The sequence below is a fragment of the Eurypyga helias genome, unplaced genomic scaffold (genome assembly GCF_000690775.1).
Source record: "Eurypyga helias isolate BGI_N326 unplaced genomic scaffold, ASM69077v1 scaffold16621, whole genome shotgun sequence".
In the NCBI taxonomy this organism is placed as follows: domain Eukaryota; kingdom Metazoa; phylum Chordata; class Aves; order Eurypygiformes; family Eurypygidae; genus Eurypyga; species Eurypyga helias.
Window position 1 is genome coordinate 146,795 of NW_010230357.1, and position 17,331 is coordinate 164,125.

Sequence of the window (17,331 nt, forward strand, 5' to 3'; positions counted from 1 at the left end):
TCCCAGCTTTGATTTCCTGCTAGATTTGGAGTAATTTATACACAGGGCAGTAAGAAAACTGATCCAAACGTTCTGGCTTATGACACTGTCTTCAGAACAGCTGCCTGGTCAATGTGTTACCAACGGACAGAAACTCCAGGTCTCTGATTTCGTCTTTTGCACGCAGAACGACGTCATCGTAACAAGGCAGCACGTACCCCACACAGTTCCGTGTCACTGCAACGCCGGTGTTTCTCACTGCGCCAAGATCCGCCTGGCAACTCCGACCGTGGCGCCATTGCGCTCTCTCTTTTACACTCTGTCTGAAGCATGTAATATGTAAACTCCTTTGGTTCAAGTATTAAGGCATTTTAGATTCCTTTTTAAAGGATATGCTAAACTTTACATGATATTTTTACTTCAACCTACAGTGAAATATAAAGAATTTAAAAACACGTCAGGATAGAAGAAAAACATGCATTAACCACTGCAGTTGTTTTTTTTAAAAAAGCACTTTTCTGAAGTAACAGATTTTTTTTTTTTTTCCCCAGCAAATGAAGATGTATCATCACAACACTGAGTTAAGAGTCAAGGAAAATATTGTCAGGAAGAAGCTGGATACACTGAAGATACTCAAGATGGATGAACCAGAACCTCTTGCATCCATACCTGTGACAAATGAAAAAGGTCAGGATTAAATGAAAGCCTGAGCATCTGCTCTGTCAAATTATTACTCCTCCCAGATGCTAAGGAACAACTGTGGTAAATTTGTATTTCTGACAAGCCATGAGAATTTGCAAAAATACACTAAGTATTTTTAAAATAGAGAAATGTATTGAAAAATGCTGACACTTCATGAATGGGCTCTACTTTCAAGGTAGTGATAATTTTAAAAAAGCCTAACATTCTTAATACCAACTTACACAGTAATTTACTGATCTGATAGAATGAAGCTTGTCATGCATAAGGGCATGAAGACTGTTAATTGCTTTTCTTTTTAGTACCTTATTGCCATACAACATACAAGAATTAATTCTTTTTTCCCCGCTCTGTAAGGACTCAATTCCTGCAAGGACAAGCTGTGACAACTGCCAATTCGGTAATGATGCACTACAGGAAGGCACAGATGTCTCTGTAGAGTGGCTGGTATAAAGGAGGCTCCGATACTGGCTGGGGACCCTACGGAAGCATGTGACCAAGTGATAATGATTCAACCTACTGGCTAGTCTGGGAATCAGGATCTGATCACTGCTCGTGCCATCTCCGCCGTCACTCGTTGCTTTAACTTCTATAACGTAATCGTCGTTGAACTGGAGCACAAGTTCCGCTGTCGTCTTCTCCGTGCTCAGCACGTTCATCCTGCTCTGACCGCTGGTCCTGTACAAAACCTGCAACGCAAGCAAACAGCTGTAGTGGGTCGTTTCTTCCAGGAGGAACGCACAGCAATCCTCATTTCTGTGTCTTGGAAACAAGGTTTCGGTCTTTAAAAATATCAGGAGAGAAAAGATCTGATTTTTGGTTAATATGACAGGGCAGAATTACATTTAAAGAAAGAAGGTAACCTCAATCAAGCTCCCTTATTCCAGCTTTAACCTAAAATGGCACAATGTATAATGATAACAAATGAGTAATATATTCCGTTGAGTATCGTGTTCTATATATTACCCCCCCCATCTGGAATCTGCCATTATCTAGATCAGCTTCCCAACACCCAGTTTGGGAAGAGAGAACTGACCGGCGTTACAGACCGGGCTGGGAGATGTCCTGTGAGTGCTGAGTGCTCGTTCTGTCACGAAACTTAACTTAACGTTTGGTGTCCGTGTTACAGGGAGTGGGAGCTACGTCTGCACGTCACATCCCGCTGCTCAGCATCATCAGGAGGGATGTAGGAGCACCATCGGCCTCCCTTGCATCCTGAAGGCTTGATGAGCCCAAAGGGTGCCCAGTGCCAGCGGCGGGGCTCAGCACACAGAGGTATATCCTGGCATTGTTTAAAAAACACGTGGATCCAGGACATTCACCTGCCAGTTTCACAAACCAAGGTAAGCCTGGGGTTTCCCACTGCAAAAACCAGCAGCCCCAACTCTCCTAGAATAACGGCTGTGATGATGAAAGGGAAAGAAAAGGCAAAGCTGCTGGAATTGTACACACGCCGCTGCCCTGGAGACACGCTCCCTCATGCCGTGCACTCGGAGGGAGGCAGGCGTATGGCTCAATCCCACAGTGACCGCACTGCGGCTGCTTTGGCGTTTCTGATGATGTCATTTGTCAGCTCTTCTCTTCCTGGCAAACCAACTTTTGTTACCCATACTGCCCATGCCTTCTGGGATAAAAACCTCAGTGCTTTACTTCAGTAAACTTAACCAGCTCTATCAAAATTCAGCTTACCCTTGTGTACTTAGCAATGTTTGCAAGCCACAGGGGAACCTGAAATTGCTGTGGGAGACAGAGGGTGCAGCTTGGAACTCTACGTGCTCTGTTTTCAGGTCAGCTACCGTCTGTGAAACTGGGTGGCATATCTGAACCATAAACACGCGTTTCGTGCCAACACCACTCAGAACACCGCACGGCCAGACCTGCAGCGTAAACCTGTCGTGCGGGATCCAGCTGCACGCAGCTCCTCAAGACCATCCTCAGCTGTTCTCTTACACACACTTAAGATGATGGCATATTTAAATACTTGCACATTCGTGCACTGGTGAGTTTTACAGCAGACGTAGCCACGTAATTCCTATCAGGACAATCGGCACGTCCCACAGCAGGTAAGAAGGAAAGGGTTTCAGAATTTCAGTTTGATGTATGTGGTACTAATTAAACATACCTGGCCAGCAATGGGAACCAAATTCATCAGCTGAATCTTGGATTATTTGGTTTCTTTCAAAATGGTGAGTGCTATACATTTATAGTAAGTTTTATCTGTTATAACACCCGAGTGTTGCACATCTGGGTAAGTAGGATCCCAAGAGGTGGCAGCAATGCCTGCAGCTCCTGGCTTTTTTTGCACGAGGAGGAGAAGGCATTTAGTGTCCCATTAATGGTAAAAGGTAAAAGGGCCGTGGCTGATGATCCATCATTAGAACATGATTTAAAATCTATAAAAAAGGGGACACTACTGAAATGGTTTAGAGGTGGTATGGTGCATCCTCTGAACTTACTGCCTTGCAAATCTACAGAAAAAAGCAAACCTGTGTATCGCTTTCAGATGTTGTTCTGGTCTGTTTTCACTTACCTTATACCCGATCACCTCAGACTCGTTCTCCATAGCTCTCACTTCCTCCCAGCTGAGGATTACTCTGGAGTCAGTGACATTCCACACTACGTTTCCCGGCGGTTGACTGGGAGCTTCAAATACATAAGAAAAGCACAGCTTTCATTTAACTGGCATTAGTGACTTGTTCTACAGTAGGAAATAGCAGTTCAGGTAATTGACTGTCATTTACATGTTGATGCAAAAGCAACTCGAATGCAGCCTTGTCGTTTGTACACTTCATGGTTCAGAGACTAAACTGGAAAATCAGAATGACACAGAAATGCTATTTCTGAAGTTGCACAATCTGCTGATGGTCTTTCACTAAATACAGCCAGACAAAAGCATGGCTTGGGGCATGGGTGACCAATTAGAACAAACGCTCATGAAACCAGTGGTGGGAACAGACAATTTCTAGTTTTAGTATATTGCCAAGAATACTCAAGTTCTTCACAACAGATTATCTGTTAGACAAATTCAGCCTTGGTGAGATTCAAATCTACGTGCCATGACAGCTTACTTTAACGTGTTTGTAACGTGAACAGCGTTTGATAGACTTTGTTCTTTTAACTCAAGGCATGATTTTGGGATGTGATCTGTACCACTTCTGTATCTGCACTTTTGGCCAAGTCAGTCTGTTGAGGTTTTCTGTTCATTAACAATCTCAGACTGTTATTTTCAGAAGGAACACTACGCTTCTGGCTGTACGCTTTGACGTGTCTCAGGGAAGGCGAAGGTAAGTACAAACCTCTCCCGATGCCTCCAGTTGGTTTCCCAGAAAACGGGTCATGCAGTGCCACAATCAATGATTAAAATCTTCTCTGAATGTGTTCAGGAAAACAATTTACTGTTGCTGTCACCTAGTGGAGGCAACTGCTGCTTAGGTGGACAGCCCTGCGCTTGATGCGGAAGGGTCCAGTATTGAACCCTCCTGTACATGCGTTGAGGGGTTGGTCTTCCCTTTCTTTCCGTCTTCTAAACTCTTTACCTTCTTTCCATAAGCAGTCAGTCAGATTAAAAGCCACCTAGTTATACTTCTTATATTTCTCTGTTACTTTAAGAGCGAGATTTAAAGAGTTATTCTGGAGTCAAACAACAACTCACAGGTGGGTTTGGGTTTTCAGTATTTGCCTTGTTCTGTACCCAAAATAGGATTTAACCTGATGTGCTAATAGCTACTTGTTGGAAATGTACGAGGGGATTGTTTTACTCCTGAGAATTAAGTATTACAGCACATATGCATACTTTTCACACTGAGATATTAACGGTGAATTTCAAAAGAAATGAGTCATTCTTTTAAATTCACACCAAAATATTAATATGACATCTGAAAAGATGAAGAGCAAAGCACCTGTAAAGCCTCTATGTACCACCTGACTTACGGAAGTGATTCAGAAGGCTCCAATTCGCTTCAGATACCAGAATCTCCACAATCTTCAGCGTTCAGACCCTGAACCACCACGGCACCTTAGTCACACTTCCAGTGCTACGCTACACGGGGTTCTGAGCCTCCTCAGATGCTTGGTCATATACATTTGTATGTTCTCCAAATTAGAGCCGATGGATAGAACATTTTGTTTTATTTTAAAACCTTGTAAATATGAAATAACTGTAACATCTTGCCGTATAAACTCAGGCAAGTCTTCCCTAGTTCCTTCAATATAGCAGTATTTCATAAAACAAAACTACAGTTATTTTGGGCAAGGAACATGAATATTTCTTTCAACTATAAAAGCACAGATACTCTAATGGGTCAAACACTGAATTTTCAATCTTGAAATGAACTGCCAATGGAATTTAAGCATTTCTGTTTCTTGATGTGGCTCATAGTTCCTAAAAAAGTAACTTGTAGGTCACGTGGGTGAACGTAAATGCAGTGAGCACAGAAATCCTTCACAGTAAAAACCACATCAATCACAAATATTCACGCTAAGATAGAAACTGGCATTGATCAAAAATCACATATTTGAATGAAGAATCAGTTTCTACTGCAGCAATACAGAGTTATTGCCCTCAGCTGATTCAACCAGCACTCAGCAAAATCCTTCAGATTGGCATCACACTGTACTGTAGTGTTTTTGCTCTATTCACGAGCAAGACACATGGATACAGGGCAACAAACTGTCTTTTTAATTATTCCAAACAGCAGGGATACCGACTAAAGGCCTGATATCCAGATCCTGTTGGGATCAGGGACTTGTCCTGTTCTCGTTCACACATCCCAGAGGCAAACTGTCACTGAAAAAAGGACCGAAAAATCCCTAAGCTGACCAGGCTGGCACATCACATGTCAGGTACAGGCAAGCAAGTCCTTCCAAATCAGCCAATTCATGGTAACTCTGTGTATCATATATTTAAACTCTAGCAAATATAAGGTGATCTGAGTTGGTTTAGTCCTCAGTGACACAATGTGACCCCTGTTTCTGCATATAATAATTTCTGATCAACTAGCTCATTTCATAATGCTGGTGATGCGACTACTTTTGGTAGAAGGATGTTAATTAATGACTATTCCAGGGAATTTGACCTTTCAGACAGATTTAACTGTACACTCTTGTGAGTCTGACAGAAATACTTCAAGACTGATGTATTACAACCTGAGTTGTGTTACAATGCACGAGCATACTAAAAATATTTCCATTTGTAGAAAAATTAGTGCAGCCTTTGACAATCTGTTCTCCGGCTTAATTTCTCCTTTTAATAGCAAAGTGGCCTTTTGTGTAATTTGTTCCAGGGGAAACAATGGACATGAAGGATTGTTTTGCATGAACTGTATGAGGATCATTGCATTTCAAAAGCCATGCCCTAGAGAACTCATAAATATGGTACAAAACCCTGAAAAATTCAACAAGTCTCTGTGTTTTTTTTCCTTCCAAATAACAGAATCTTTTATTTTAAATTTCTTTCAGTTACTAGAAGAAGAAAAGTCCTATGCAGCAGAAATTACGTATCTTACTTCAGCTCCGCTGGCATGGTTGAGTTTTACTTACTCATCCTGCTAAAGTAGCAGAGGGCAGAAAATGGGAGACCTATGCTCCATTTAATTGTGTAACTCCTGTAGTCCGTACGAAAATTTTGGTCATTTATGCATATTGTGAGTCCCAGTAACGCACCTATTTTTTATTTCCCTGCAAGTGCTAACACACCATTACGCCTCCCCTTGGTCCGAATTCGAGATACTCACGTGTCTTTTTGGTGGTAGCATTGACTGTGGCACTGAAGGGCCCTGCTCCAGCGCTGTTGTACGCACGGACAGCTGTGTAGTATGCCAGGTTGCTCTTCAAACCTGTTATCCTTATCGATGTCTCATTCCCTGCAGCTTTTACCCTGTTCGAAGATTCTTCTTTCCCACCGTTATTCCAGTACCTAACCTAGTGGATATAAACCAAAACGGTTTAAAATCTTGCATGGGATGGACTGTTCACCCACAGCACTGCCTTAAGTGCACTACTTTTCTCAGCTGGAAAAGGTACAAATACACTGAAGACTCAAAAATGTTTACTAGGTTAAAAAAAAAAAAAATCTCATCCAACTGCTTTTCATGCTTGCTGCTCTTTTTAGTGTGACACTAGGAAAAAGGAAACTGAAATATTAGATCTTGCTTGAATTAAGAAATAACAAGAGGAAAATCATTACTTCATCTAAAAAGTAGACAAGTTAAACTCTGAAAACTGCCTCTTAAAAAAACCAGGTTTTTTTGAATTAAATGTAATTCTGAAAAAACACCAGTTTGACAATCCTGTTAGAGACACGCATGACTGTTGTTAGTACAGGAAGCAAAACAGTTTCATGCCGTGTTGTTTTCACAGATACTTAGAGGACAGTATCCTTCTCCGGGGTGTAGGGGGCAGGAAAAAGCAAGCTAGGCAGCACTCTTCGGGAAAGGTGTGCTGCTGCCCTGCAGCCTGCATGACCCCGCTGGCGCGCCACCCGTCCAAGCTCACCTCGTAGCCCAGCAACCTGCCGCTGCTCATCTTCCAGGGAATGGCCGTCCAGGAGACCTCGATGACGGAGGACGACAGACTGGTGGCAGACACGCCGGAGGGCGCTACGCTGGGTTCTGTGTTCGGAAATCAATACAGGAGAGGTCAGCAGCATCGGTGACTGGAAACAAACAGGCCTGTATTCAGAGCATCTCATTTCTGTTAACCATTGCTACATCCTCTGACGAGCATCTGGGGTTAAACAGCTGGAGGTAACTCAACCACCACGTACCTTCTTCAGCTGAAAAAACGGTGGTGACTGAACTGAATGGCCCTTCTCCTTTGTTGTTATAGACACCAACTTTGACTTCATACGGCGAAAAGGGCAAGATGCTTTCGTTCCTAAAGACGTATCGGGGCGTGTCAGGAGAGGTGACCACAGTCTGTATCCATGTGGTCGTGCCAAAGGGGCGGAAGGCAACAACATAGCCAAATCCTTCTCCATTCTGTAATTCTTCAGGGATGGGCTGTGAGAAAAGCAAGAGGCAACAGAAGTCGGGGATGTTACATACAACACTGGAGATACTTCGTGGGGGGAAAGTACAGACAATCGTACGTGACTGGAACCAGGTTCTGGTACTGCATTTGGGATCATTCCACCAACTAATGAGCTCTGGTACAGCAGAGCAAAACGTGTTCCTCTGAACCTGTGTTAAGATTTGCACTTTGAGACGATGAACACTTTTAGGTATATTCCTTGTTTTCCAGTCAGTATACTGGTTTAAGACACTCTGCAATAAATAAATTTCTTCTTTTCCCCAATTTTTGACCACAATCTGTAATTCATAAAAAATTAATAATTGCTTAGCCAATTGCTATAGAATGCAATACTACCTTTGTTGTACCACCTTCCTCTGCTGCGATTATGATTAGGTAACCACACAGCAGTGTGTGTTCCTAATGGCAGTTAACATTTTTTAACGCTTTAAAAAGAGACTGTGTAACATGTCTCTTTCATGGACATACCAGCGTCCAGAAAGCGCGGTAAGAAAGCAACAACTGCAAAGCAGCACTGAAAAGCATAATTCCTCGGTTCAACCTTTGAGCAACAGCCCTTCCTCTTTCCAAAAATTTGTTTGAGACCAGAAGCAATCTCAGACAAACGAACTGAATTTCCTCCTGACTGCCGTCTAACACACATGAAAGCAGAAGAGGGAAGGCAGATGTGCACAGCTCACATTACAGCATGTTACCCAGCATACAGACATCCTAGATGAGAAGCTGCTGCAGCCAGGGAAATTCATCTTTTAAGAAGAGTTTGAATGAAAACAGTAATTCTCTGAAGAAAATTGCTTGCCAGGAAACTTACATCCCATGTTATGACCAGCTCAGACCTGCTGCCTCCTCCCCCACTGACTTCAGATGGGGGAATTTCAGGAACTGTGGAAAGGAAACGTAAAGCTGTCTGCACAGTGTAGATACAAGAGACGACAAAATACAAAGTTAACCTCGCGCCCTGAAGCTAACCCGCTTGTACTCCTACTGCTTTTGCAGGCCAGGGTTGGGTGGGCAGTCCTGGAAAGCCCCCGCCCTGCCTGCATCGCGCTGCTGGCCATCCCTGGGGCAGGCTGCTGCTGTTCAGGCACCTGAAGAACCTCCCCAGCTCACAGACTGAACCCTGTCTGCTAATGCTTATGGACGCCTGAGAACCGGAGGCATGCTCTGCTTTATTAACAGGGTTAATTTATGCAGATGTATTGGGCAATGGCTTTACTCCAAGTAAACTCCTGGGGTTTTAATTGATGTGCTCTTCTAAGCCACATGCTCGTTACATGGAAGGAGTACACTGATCAAACACTAGGAATGAAAGAACGCTGTCAAAATTAACCTCTTTCCATCCGTTAATACCTTCAGACTCTGCAGCACCGCCTGAACTGACAGACTTTGGGATGCTAAATAGAGGATAAACGTATTTAGACGTTATGCTTCTGTGGTGTTCAGTAACACAACACAGACTGTCCCAGGGCTGAACGGAAGAAATCATGAACAGACTAGTTACAGCCTTTTACATTCCATGGCAATTCCAAGCTTGTTGCAAAGACCCAAGGATTAGAAACTCTTTTTTTGTTAATATTCAAGATTCTTGAATTAAAAACAAATAGAAGAACCCACTAACCTGCCTCTTCAGTTCTTACTTTTTCTGAGGGCAAAGACCCAAGAATTAGAAACTCTCCTTTTTTTGCTAATATTCAAGATTCTTGAATTAAAAACAAATAGAAGAACCCACTAACCTGCCTCTTCAGTTCTTACTTTTTCTGAGGGCAAACTCGGTTCTCCGCCTCCGATTTTGTTACTGGCAACTACACGAAACTCATATTCAACCCAAGGATTTAAATCCACTACTGTGGTTGTGAATGTTTTTCCATCAATCACATCTGGAACTATTAAAAACAGAAAGAAAGAAAAACTAAGAACACAGTGTTCCTGGTCAAGAACATTTCAACAGAAGCTGTAACAAGAGCTGTGTTTCACCTGTTGTAACTCGCTGCCAGCCAACGGAGAAAGGTGTCCGTGCTTGTATGGTGTAGGTGGTTACTGGGCTATGGTTATCTGTGCCTTCTTGCCAGGAGATCTGAGCCGTGGTATCAGTTATTTCATCCACCTTCACGTGTTCAGGGGGCCCAGGTGAGCCTGGAATTAGATTGAAAAACAGACAGCATTTCGGAAAGCCAGTAGCCTGGAAAACAGTGACACAGCAGTGCGGATTCCCATTTTATCAGCACGGTGGGAGGAAGAAAAGAAGTCAGCTTGGAGTAAGAACACTTGTAATTATTGCTTTACATTCACTAAACTTGACCCTGATAGTCCAATTCCGAAATACTCGGAACTGCAGCACAGATGAGAGGGTTTTGGTGCTTTTCAAGAACCTTTGTTCAGCACAATCCCTCTGTCTTTTCAACATCTTTTACTTTAGTCCTCGATGTCCACTCTTAATCTACCAATACATCTCTGTCATGTGCCCATTTGCTCTCTACAGCTGTTTTACTGTACGATGCACTGCAGCAATTTGCCAGCACAACAGCTGATCAGCACCGTGAGCAGCAATTCAGTCGGGCAAGCTGCTGCTGCCTTCCGGAAAACCCCGATTCTGGGCATCCTGGCAAAAATGCTGGGAGAGGACTTTTTACAAGAGCCTGTAGTGATAGGACAAGGGGTAATGGGTACAAATTGAAATCAGGGAGCTTTAGATTAGATATCAGGAAGAAATTCTCCATGGAGAGGGTGGTGAGGCACTGTAACAGGTTGCCCAGAGAAGCTGTGGATGCCCCAACCCTGGAAGTGTCCAAGGCCAGGCTGGATGAGGCTTGGAGCAACCTGGTCTAGTGGAAGGTGTCCCTGCCCATGGCAGGGGGGTTGGAACTAGATGATCTTTAAAGTCCTTTCCAACCCAAACCATTCTGTGATTCTATGAAAAATGCTGGGTTTTGCCTCATCTGCACCAGCAAAGGGGGTTGAAGTAACTCTCACTGCCTCCCATTAGTGGCTTGAAGGACTGTCAGTGAGAAAAGATGCAAAGTCCAAATTTAATACATACTGCAGCTCTTAACTTCTGTGGGAAAAATCAGGCTTTGTTAAAAAAACGCTAATATGCTCCCTAACTTCAGGGCAGAATGCACACAATCCAAGTCACAGCTGAACTGGGTTTTGCAGTCTGTTCCCGTCACTGACAATACACAGAAGTTGGAAAACGTGCTTCGTGGGAACCGACGCTGGCATTTACCTCGTACGATCAGGTCGGCCGCAGAGGCTACGCTATCCACTTCCGTCTTCACCATGCAAACGTATTTTCCAGTATGTTTCAGCTGGATGTTTCTAATCATTAGATCTCCTGAGGCACTCTGTTGAAACACAAAGTTCCTGTTAACATAAGTGTCCTACCTTGTAATTTCAGGGGGTTTTTTTTTGAATGGAAAAGAAATCAAGCAAAAATGCTGACGATCAAGTTGTTCACAAACGGCAGTGACAGCCTGCAGGAGAGTACCCATCAGCGGCTCCACGGCAATTGCCTGGAAGCCTTTTCCTAAATAATCTTGAGGTAGCATCCCTCTTTTACAGGAGAAGTAAGCTACAACATGGTTAGGTTGTACTGGGAATGTACCTCCTGACTGCTGTCAGGAACAATGAAGAAAGTCAGTGCCCTGTGACCAATCATTCATCTCAAAGTCCTAAAAAAAGAGAGAAAAATGTGGTTTCTGTAGCCATTTGACTTCTAGACAGAAACTGTAAGTCTAGTTATTGCAGATTTTGAAGGAATTCAAATCTGTAAATGACAAAGCTGAATTTGGTCCATTCTACAGGTTACTGTGAGTACATTTTCCTTCAGAGGTTGTACATTTTCGGCTAAATTCCCCTGTTTTACAAGTCTAAGTTCTGTTCTTTGTTCTTCATTGAATATTTAATCTTTGGTCTTTATTTTTTTCCCCCTGCTCTCTCATGTCAGAGCATGTGGCTGATCTCCTGACTCAGGGGAAACATACATAAAGCTTGAGTTAAGGCTCCTTGTATACTATTTCAGTTCTACATCACTGAGTAGAGAACTTGATACTAAACCTTTGGTAGCCCGTGCCACCTCAAAAAATCTCCTCTTTAGTTCAGCTGAATTACTACTTCAACCCAGTTCACATTGTATTATCCAGGTGAAAAGTATCTCAGATTTCAGTTTTTAAAAGTTGTTAATTTTTAAAAAATTTTTTGAAGCAGCAGCACTTCATCATTTGAGTGTAGAGCCCTATTTTGTGGGTATTTCCAGCTACTTCAGCCACATGACTGATTTTTGGGTGCACAGTAGTTTGGGAGAAAGGGGAAGAAATTATTTTTGAGTTTATTTTAGTCTTAGGAAAATAATTCACAACACTTCCAACCATTTGATTATTTTCCTTCGTTACACACACACACATTATTTCAGGATTACAATGTCCCACTTCTTTATTCCACTCAAGCTGAAAACAATTCTGCCCGATTCCCTTCCCTGTGTGTATAAACACAATGCCTGGTTCTGTGAAAGCACAGATGTAAGCATTTGCAGGACAATTCAGCACTGATTGCCTGCAATGCATTAGAAGTTGAGTCGAAGGCAATGTAAAATCCATCAACTTGACTGGAAGTGGATATTCAGGGAATGACCAACAGCAGTGCTTACTCACAAGCAAACCGTGTTCTGTGTGAACTTACCTCAGCAAACTAAATTTCAAACATCTCAACAAAGGGCAGCGTCACCAGTAAATTTACTTGAAATAAAAAACATCAAAAATTTAACGCTGCATTAAGTTACTTGGGGATATTTTGGGGAAGAATCCCAAAGCACTGGGGAAAACACAGAAGTTGCAGTGTAGAAAGCACCGTCACCTCCCACAGCTCTGCAGACCATCAGCGGTCCCCACAGTCTTGCCTAGCCAGATGAAATCGTTGTGAGCGTGGACAAGTTCAGGTGACAGTAAGGTCACCTTCCTTTTCCCCTGCTACACGGAATACAAATAAAGAGGGGTCCATGCGGCATGAACAGCTGCTGCAATTGCTTCTGCTTCCCCTGACCGCGTAAGTCTCGGCCATCGCTGGGCTCCATAAGCAGGTGATACCCACAACAGTTTAGAGGCAATCTGTTCAGAATTTTGGGATCAGCTTGGTTTGCCATACTCTTTGTATAAATCATCTGTCTAACACAAAAAAGAGCAGCAAGACGGTGTTACATCCTATATTTTTCTAACCATCTGGAAGACCAGGTGGTGGTCCCATAACATTCCCACTAACTATTGCATGTGGGAGACCTCAGGCACGTGTGACGGGGACTTCAAGACATCGTTACACAGAAATCTATCCACTGAAACAGCGTCTTCCTTTTGCCATGATTATGACCAGGAAAGCTACTTTTACACAGACACTTTCATTTACAAATACACACTGCAGCTACCGGAAGGCTTAGAACATATTTATGCTTATTTGCTTACCACGACCTTCATGCAACTCCAGATGAAATTATTCCACCAACCTTAACGTGATACAAAGCCCATATAACATTCTCATGGATCTCTTGGCAACCTATGAAGTCTACTAATGCGCTTACACAGAGTTTAAAAAAAAACCCTTAATGTCTATATTCTACATTCCCTCCTAATTTTGTCCCTTGTGACAGATTTCCAACTAAAACATTCTGGATTCAGTTCTGAGTTAGCCAATACTCGCCCTGGGTTTTTCTTCAGCACTGAGTGAGAATTTTTTGTGAAAAACTACTTCTTGACAAATTCCCCAAGAGAAAAAAAAAAAAAGACACCTAAACAAGGCTTTGATTTGGAATTATACCTGTGTTTGTTTGGGGAAAAAGCTGGAATTTTTAGTGAGGAAAAAATACCGCGTTTTCCAATCAGCATATAAAGCTTTAATTGAGCCAGTAAAACTGTCAGATTCAGATTTTAGAGTGTTTTTAACCTTTTCTTTCTAATCTTACTATTTGTATATACAACCCAAGTACAGCTGGGGGGAAATACTGCTAAATAAATAAAGTCCATGTAGCAATACTGGAAGGTAACGGGCTATGAAATCAGAGCATTCCCATTACAGCATGACAGATGGTCAGTTCATAATTCTCAAAACATTCCTGTGAAAATATACATGATATATGAATATCTCATGGCTCCTACAAGGAAATCTCATCATCTCCACATGCACTTGTATTTAATCAGTTGCAAACTGCAGAACAATCTGGGTGTTTGGTGCCTACTGATGAAATGCTAAATCATTCGAGGTTTTTACAGGCAAAAAGGAAAAAAGTGAGGTGCTGAATTTTCAGTTTCACAGGGAGTAGTGCCTGACCCACAACTATTCCTCTAGAGTAGGAGACCTGGCAAGAATATGTGAAAGGAAACTTTATGGAGGCTTGTAACAGCCAGTTTCGTGCTGATGCTCAGCTGTTTGTTTTGTTATCACCGGGCCATGGCTTGCACTGTAATAAGGCCTTTTGCTGTAATTGATTTCATTTCTCTTGATACATCCTTCATCTGTCTCAATCCTTTACTTTTCAGCTTTTGATTAGAAGGCTAAATTCTAAAAAGCATTAACGTCACACACAAACACCCCCAGCAGCATCTCTGCATCCTCCACAGGAAATACTTAATGAGATACATGGCTTCTCCCCCAGGGAGGCTGAGGGATACACTAGGGATGCAAGTGCAGGAAAAATAAGGGAAGATGGGATGCTTTGTTTGGCTTTAGATTGAGGCTTATGAAGTCTGAATCTAGTTCCTCAGTCTGTCGTTCCTATGTTTCAGGTGATCTTGGGAAAACCATGAGGGGTCAGATGCAGAGAGAGGTAGGAACTTGCAATACTTCTGGTGTAAAATACAAGGTGCCTGTGTAACGAGCGATGTCAGCAAACTAGCTCAGTGAATGATTTGCCTCCAACACAGAATAAAACTCTACACACTCAAAAGAGAAGCAGCACCCTAATTTTACCATGCTGAAGAGAAAAAGTAAGCCTGTCTGAGGTGCATAAGGCAAGTGAAGAGAAGGTGTTTGCGACTTACCCCGCCAACCTTCTCAAAATGAGAAGCGTCTTTCTTGAAATCGGTGAGCATTCCATTGAAGTACCAGGTGAAGCTGATGTCCAGTATAGGGTCATGCTGAACCTGGCAAGGCAGGACGACACTCTCCCCGACAGTGACATCCATGTTGGAAGGTGCCAAAGTAATTCTGGTTGGCTCTGGTGCGAGCAGAAATCTCAGTTATTGGATTCCTGTATTGCTGAGCTTTGCATGCAACTACATATTCTACCACGTTCTTCAAATCTGATTAATGACAGTCACTTCAGATTATGCAGCTGGACTATAAATGCTGCTGCCCAACCCCTCTTGTTGGAGCGCCGTGTCCTCGCACATTTACCAGTGGGAGCTACTCAACACTGAATAGGTAAATTTTCACCTGCTGTGTACAGGCCAATATACTTTACAAATCCAAACGCACTGCAACCCACAGCAATGAAATTACCATTCAAGAGAGTGTGAGGTTCACAGCAATAACACTCATGTTTTGGAGCATGAAGCTTTAGTAGCAGCCACTGGGAAGAATAAGAGGTGGGAGTGAGAGAAGGAGCTAATAAAAATCTGGAAACCAGAGGTAATCCAAGTAGGGTAGAATGCAGCGGGTATTTTGGGTCCATATATGACACAGAACATAAATACTGTCATTAAGAAAAGCTGCTTGTTATTCCAGAAACACATTAATGGAGAAAAAAATTCAAGTACTGTAAATACTGTAAAAATAAAATTTCATTCTAGTAATCCTTTTTATATAATTCTATTATTTGTATATAAAGGGGCATGAATCATCTTGGAGCACAGGCTGAAAAACTGAAGCTGTTAATTCACTGAACAAAATAACTCTGTTTGGATCTATGAGCTATATAGGACATGCAATGGAGTAGAGTATTAGATAATTCTGAGTTGGGAAAATTACATATTCCAATCTTTCAAAAAGAATGTGATGAGAAAAGACAGTTCTCAGCTAAACCTCACAGACCACTTGTCCCCTTAATCTCAGACAGCAGCTAGTAATGGATGACTTAGAGGAAGGGGCAAGAACCCTTTTAACAATGATTATGTATACAATTTGCTTTTGAAACACTTTATGTTTTACTGCCCTTGGAGTCCTGGCACACTCCTGCAGCTGGAGTGTTTACATCTTTTTCCATAAGCAAACAGCATACAGTTCCTTAGGGCTAAACAGATGTTGGACTGAAACATAAAATTACCTCAAGTATTTTTTTGATTGTCATGTTTTTTTATCAACAAATTAAAAAAAATCCTGAACTTAAAAGCGTTATTTCACTATTTAGTATTTAGAGAACGGAAGAAAGCGTTCAGAACTCCCTCACATCTGAGAAGTATCTTTGTCAAAGAAAATCCCTCAGTCTCTTCCCTCTCAACTAAGAAGATGTATAACAAATACCCTTTTATCTTTATATATTGTTAAATATTTAACTTCTCACACTCCTTACTTTCCACCACATTCAGTATTTTTTCAGTAAGCAAACTCAGGCTCCACACCGTTGCAGAGAGTTTACAACTCAATTTACATCACCTCCCAGATGACCCCGTTCCAGCTCACCTACCTGTAACTATCAAGTTAGTGGAGCCACTGGCTGTTCCAAACTGGTTTGTGGCCAGGCACATGTAGCTTCCAGCATCAGCTTTGGTCACGTTAGCTATCCTCAGTCCTCCATCCTTTAATAACATGATTCTAGAAAATTAGGAAGAGATTTTAACAGTTGCAGCACTGGCTTGATGACAAAATGCTGTAATACTTAGCTATATGCTAATATATGCTGATACACCTTAGCTATATCCAACGGTATCAATTACCAACCTGAGGTTTGAAAGTTTTGTGGCCATGAACAGACAACACACAACCAATTTGAACCCATCCGTATATTACTCACCATTTTGGACACCCGTAGAACCCATGTTTAACACATGTATATGTGTGTGTGAGCGTGAGCAATCCCACGTTAACTCCATCTTTTTCAGCTGCACCATGTTGCTTACCTCACGCAGTCTTGCACGTTGACTTGGAAAGAACTGTACATCGTTGTTACGATGGTGCAATTATCACCTATGCTGAGTGGGACTGACCCGCAGACATGGCAGAGGTATGCACTGGGGAAGGACTTGAAGGAAAGACAATTCCCTCCAGCCCACACTGACTCCACCAGTGAGTCATGCCTAACGGCCAGATAGCGTGGGACAAAGCAGAAAGCAGCTTGTCACACGAGTGGACAAAAGGAGACCCGCAGTACTGACGCAGACAGAGGAGCGCCAGCTTCCCAACAGTCGACAGGAGCCCTCGACAACAGCACTGGGATGTAAAAGTAAGGCTAATATGACTCCCTCGTTCCCTATTTCGAGTCTTCCCATCTGTCATATCCTTAGATGCAGGGCCTTCTACCGATCCTTCCCTAAGATAACCCGGAGCAGCTCTGTAACTAACCATACACAGAAATATCCAGAATAATTAAAACTGCAAGCATTTTCCTGACACGCTTAAGTCAACAGAGCTTCAGAGCTCTTCTCTCAGATCCCATCAATCCATTTCAAAGGCACAAAAGGAATCACTGCCATGAAATTTAACATTATG

At 42.5% G+C, this 17,331-nt stretch overlaps 1 protein-coding gene across 1 annotated transcript; it reads right to left on the minus strand.

Annotated features, from left to right (window-relative positions):
- Positions 1 to 547: 547 nt before the first annotated feature.
- On the minus strand, positions 548 to 16,783 carry LOC104516402 (contactin-3-like). Its single transcript, XM_010160711.1, has 13 exons — positions 16,743 to 16,783; positions 16,310 to 16,437; positions 14,727 to 14,902; positions 10,931 to 11,048; positions 9,682 to 9,840; positions 9,441 to 9,590; positions 8,519 to 8,589; positions 7,442 to 7,676; positions 7,171 to 7,286; positions 6,411 to 6,597; positions 3,209 to 3,321; positions 1,199 to 1,367; positions 548 to 648 (listed from the first exon to the last, which is right to left on the minus strand). The coding sequence occupies exons 1-13, from the start codon at positions 16,781 to 16,783 to the stop codon at positions 548 to 550; spliced, it is 1,764 nt and encodes a 587-aa protein (XP_010159013.1).
- Positions 16,784 to 17,331: the final 548 nt, after the last annotated feature.